Genomic DNA, 4,892 nt, shown 5'->3' with positions numbered 1-4,892 from the left:
TAAAAAAAAAAACAGATTCATTGCTGCAAGTCGCGTACTGCCAACTTTTAAGGCACACATTTCAAGCCACTGGCTGCTTCATGGGAGAAAGATGGACAGTCTCTTTCTTTCTTATTTATATCCTCTGAAAACACACTGGAGGGTCAGCTATGAGTCACTTCCAACTCTGTGATACACAACATGTTTAAAAAGAGCCCTGGTGACATAGTGCATATGTCTATTGCTAACTGAAAGGTCAACAATTCCAGTTTACTGTGTACTCATAGGAGAAAGATTGTCAGTCCCCTTCCACTGTTTCAGAAACCCCATAAAGGGTCACTAATAAGTTGTAATCAGCGCTATGGCAGTGGATTGTCTATGCTATTCTAAGGGGTTTGTGCATTATTAATTCATTTAATCCTCATAACAACTCTGCAGAGGAGGTATGCTTACTACCCTTGTTTTACAGATGAGTTGATCAAGGTGGAAAGAGTAATGTACCCAAGGTCACACCTATAGTAAGTGATCATACTATAATTTTAAACTCAGATACTCTGGCTCCATAAACTTGGCATTTTAAGCTATACTCCGGAGACTTAAGTTTCTGGGTAGCAGGCCTGAGTATTATAATATTTATACCTCCAGCACCTGACAGAGTGCCTTGACCTGAGAGATCACGTACATAAATGACCATATACACAAAATCAGCTCTTTCTGACTCACAGATTTTTGCTATTTCTATTAAAAATGGTAATAAACTACTAAAAATTCTGCTAAACTTTTAATTGATACAATGTAGAGTTTTCTTTCTAATTTCTAAAGATTCATAGAGGCAGTATATCATGCATGCATGATCTGTCACATTACAGTTTATATTAGTAGTACCCAATTATATGATCCTATATGTAAAGTGGTACAGATTCATAATCTAGTTTTAGCTGTTGGTCTGTATTTTAGTTGTTTGATTTAAGGGGTTTTAAGTGATATTCATTATATGACTAATGTGTTTTCTTGGCTTTGGGGTTTTTTCCTCCATAGTGAAAATGAAATATGCAGAAAATGTTCCCCACAATATGACAGAAAAAGAATTCTGGACACGTTTTTCCCAGTCCCATTATTTTCACAGAGATCGACTGAATACAGGGTCAAAGGACCTTTTTGCAGAATGTGCCAAAATAGATGAAAAAGGTAATTCTCTATCCTAGTACACTCTTTAAACTTTGTCATCACAGAGCTGCTACTGTGTTTGATTTTTGTTTGTGTGTTGTTTATTTATCTTGTTGGGGTTTTTTTATGTGGGTTTGGGGTTTTCCCCCCACTCCTGAAAGAACAATTAAATCACCTTTTTATTTTCTTGGTTTTCTAGGACTAAAAACAATGGTTTCATTGGGAGTGAAAAACCCACTATTAGATTTGACAGCTTTGGAAGATAAACCATTAGATGAGGTAAGTAGAAGTATTTGTCAGAGGAAATATTTCTCATCTTCACTAGATTTATATTTTAAAATTGACATACATCCACCTGTTACACTTGTCAAATTGCAAAGCAAGCAGAATACTATTGATAGTCATTTATCTGTAGTCTTTTCAGCAGCATTATTTACTATTAAACGTGCCTTCAGAGGAAATCCTGGACATTCTTCCAAGTCTTAATTATTCTCACAACTGCAGGCTGAGCACAGTATGAGTTGAAGTTTTTGTAATGTAAATTTACTGCCTCTCTTATCAACACATCTTTAGATTATAATGAAAATAGCTTGGTGATGAGTCCAATTTGATCCTCTAGCTAACATTTCATCTAATGAAAGATAAATAAGTATCAGTTAAAAAGGAAAGGGAAACTTTTATTTTGTCATATTTTGGTGACCCTTATTCCATGCTAACTCCATTATTTTTCATCAGCTAGACCATCAAATGTGAGCCACCACAAATTCTATACTATAGACCTACAGATACTTATGGGGGAGAGGGGAAAGAAGTGGTCTTTGTGAGGCTAATTAGCTTCCTGCATCTTAACTCCTAGCTGTGGATTTACCATTGTCCATTGTTTCTTCACTCTCATGTGTTCATTTTTTTACCTTTCATTTGGCTTTTATGCTGCTGGTTATGTAATCATGCTTGTTCTCTCCCCACCCTTGAGAAAACTAGTATAATCCCTGGTGCTCAGGTGAATCATTTCCTTGATGGAGTTTAGTCATATCTTCTGATTAACCTCAACACGTTATAAACATCTTCCAAATCATTCTAAGAAAATGAAACTTATCACCATAGAATTTTTTCCCCCCAGTGCTTTTGGTCTATATTTTTTAAATACAAAGAAGAAAAGCTGTCTGACTTAAATTCTTCACCTTTTATTTAACCTATAACCTATTTCATTTAACATATAAAATAGCAATATAATTAAATGCTGTCAAGTAGAGTATAATCCATAGCAACCCTGTGAACAACAGATCTGAACCCTGTGCCATCCTCACACTTCCTGACCACTGAATTATCTTATAGGATTGCTACAAATCCTAAAGCAACCAGGTACTAAAAGGTTAGTTTTAACCTACCAGCTGCCCCAAGAGAGAAAGATTTCCTTCCGTGACAGTTTACACTATTGAAAGGGCCACAAGGCAGTTCTGCCCTATCCACTGTTACAAGTCAGAAGCCACTTGAAAACAAGTTTGATGGTGTATGTGGTTTTGGTTTTTGTTTTCATTTTTATTTTAACCCCAGAGCTCCAGAATCCTGAATCCAGCTGTCTGCTTGCTCTTTCCATTTAAATTTTTTTTTACCATCTCATCTTCATGTGTTTTAGAAGGGAGTCTTTGATTATTCCATAATTATCAGTATTCTCTCAGTATAATCCAAGTTTAATAAAGCAAACTTTGTTCTTATTGGTACACTCCTAGCACATGCCATAAGTTAGACATTTAATATCTGTAAACTAACGAATACCATTTGAGTTCTTTTTATCATCTTTTTTATACCTGTCTCACTTATCCTTGACCCACCTTTCATTTCAGCTGTATTAAAATTAAAAGCTATGAGGCAATAATACATGGTATTTCCATACTTTTTTTTTTTTTTAATTTTTATTGTATTATTTTTATGTGTACCGTCAAATCAGATCTGACTGGTACAGGAGGAGATTGCCCCCTCTTTCTCCAGCAGAGCATCTGGTGGATTTGAACCGCATACCTCTGGGATTGTAGTGGGTATTTCCATACTTAACCAGTCCCCCCTCCCTGAACTGTGCCTGCCTGACAAACCCCATACGATGGCACTCAAACAGGTTTTCCTAACCTTTCTCTTTTCAAGTAGAACCACATGGATAAAACCTCTAACTTCCTAGCTTCTAACTTCCTAGCTTCTCAGTAATTACAATTTAAGTTTCTATGTGTAAGATGTTCATCAGCTTTGTATGTTAGGGCCTAATGCATACTGTGCATCAGTGCTTATTTTAAAAATAGTTCATTCTTCAGTATCCCATTTTATAAAACTGATAGTAAGGTCCTTATGTGGTACACCTGCTAGCCTAATAGCAATTCAGTCCTACCCAGTGGTACCCCAGAAAACAGGCCTGCTTGTATTTTTGTGTTCCTGCTACAGCTGAAGAAATTCTTTACAGCATTTGTGCTCTGTGACACATGGGGTTACCAGGACTGACTTCAAGTTTGTGTTAGTGTGTTAGAGCCAGAATGTGAATCCCTATCTTCTGACTCTATAGTCCATGATTGTTTTTGCTTTTTTGTTTGTATTACTGTACTTCACTTAATGTTTTACTCAATAAACCAGTACTTATAAGAAGAAAAATGTACAATTTAATATTAATGGTTTTATGATGCTAAAAGAAGTGATATTTCCTTGATATGTAAAATGTCTCTTAATTTTTTAATACATTCCTGTAAGCCTTTAGTAATATTTCAAGCAGCAAAGCCTTTCAACCAGACTTAGACAAAATTAGAACCTTATTTTGGTTTTTTTATCTGAATTTTCTTTCATAGGGCTATGGCATTTCCTCTGTACCATCTGCTTCCAACTCATCTAAATCTATAAAGGAAAATAGTAATGCTGCCATCATCAAGAGATTTAACCATCACAGCGCCATGGTCCTGGCAGCTGGCCTCAGGAAACGAGAAGCACAAAATGAACAAAACAATGAGCCCAGCAATGTGGATGGGAATTTGAGAGATGCAGACAGCTTTCAGCCAGCAGTCAAAAGGGTATGGGCCAAAAGTCAACTCCATTTGGGATTGCAGTTGCTCCAATTAACGGTTCATAACTCCTAGTACTTTCTAGTAATTCTTTTTACAGGTGACTCAGTTTTTCATAACCACAATACTAAGTACTTGGAGTAAAATCATTAGAAAAGAGTGCTTTTCAACTTTGGCTTGCCAATCAACTTAATCTCTTAGCTATTTTTTATATTTGTGTGTGTGTGTGTGTGTGTGTGTGTGCGCGCGCGTGCTTTCTCTTTCGTATATACAGATACACACAAATTGGCACATGGCTTTGTTTTCTGGCAATATGATAGAAGGACATTTCATTTGCATGATTTTTAAAAAATAATGCTTTGTCCGCCATGTTAAACCTAACATTTCAAAGCTAGGAAAAAAGCCCTCTCATTAAATATTAGAAAAAAAATTTCAAATGAGGAAATGGAAGCAGATAGCTACTTGAATATTATTTCTTACAACTTTACCAAGTTATTTCTTTGTGTTTGTGTACAAGTAAATTATGTTAAAATCGTGTTAAAAGGCAATTTGGCAATGTCTCAAAAATATAAATACCTTGCCTTTTAGTCTAGCAGTATTCCCTTTCTATACATTTAAAAATGAGTGCAAAGATTTATATAAACCTTTTTTGGTTGAGGATTTTTTGTTTTGGTGTTTTGGTTTTTTTAAATTGTGTGTGTGTGTGTGTGT

At 35.5% G+C, this 4,892-nt stretch overlaps 1 protein-coding gene across 1 annotated transcript in view; it reads left to right on the top strand.

The window, feature by feature from the left end:
- GTF2H1 (general transcription factor IIH, polypeptide 1, 62kDa) overlaps positions 1–4,892 on the top strand; it is a 28,901-nt gene that overhangs the window by 9,278 nt on the left and 14,731 nt on the right. The window contains exons 5-7 of the mRNA XM_006892027.1: positions 1,018–1,167; positions 1,346–1,425; positions 3,972–4,190. Coding sequence (XP_006892089.1) covers positions 1,018–1,167; positions 1,346–1,425; positions 3,972–4,190 — 449 coding nt within the window. The remainder of the gene's footprint in view (positions 1–1,017; positions 1,168–1,345; positions 1,426–3,971; positions 4,191–4,892) is intronic.

Source organism: Elephantulus edwardii, unplaced genomic scaffold (assembly GCF_000299155.1).
Source record: "Elephantulus edwardii isolate Elephantulus edwardi_28Jun2011 unplaced genomic scaffold, EleEdw1.0 scaffold00109, whole genome shotgun sequence".
NCBI lineage: Eukaryota > Metazoa > Chordata > Mammalia > Macroscelidea > Macroscelididae > Elephantulus > Elephantulus edwardii.
Note: the sequence above shows the minus strand (reverse complement) of the source record. Positions and strands in the feature narration are given on the sequence as shown.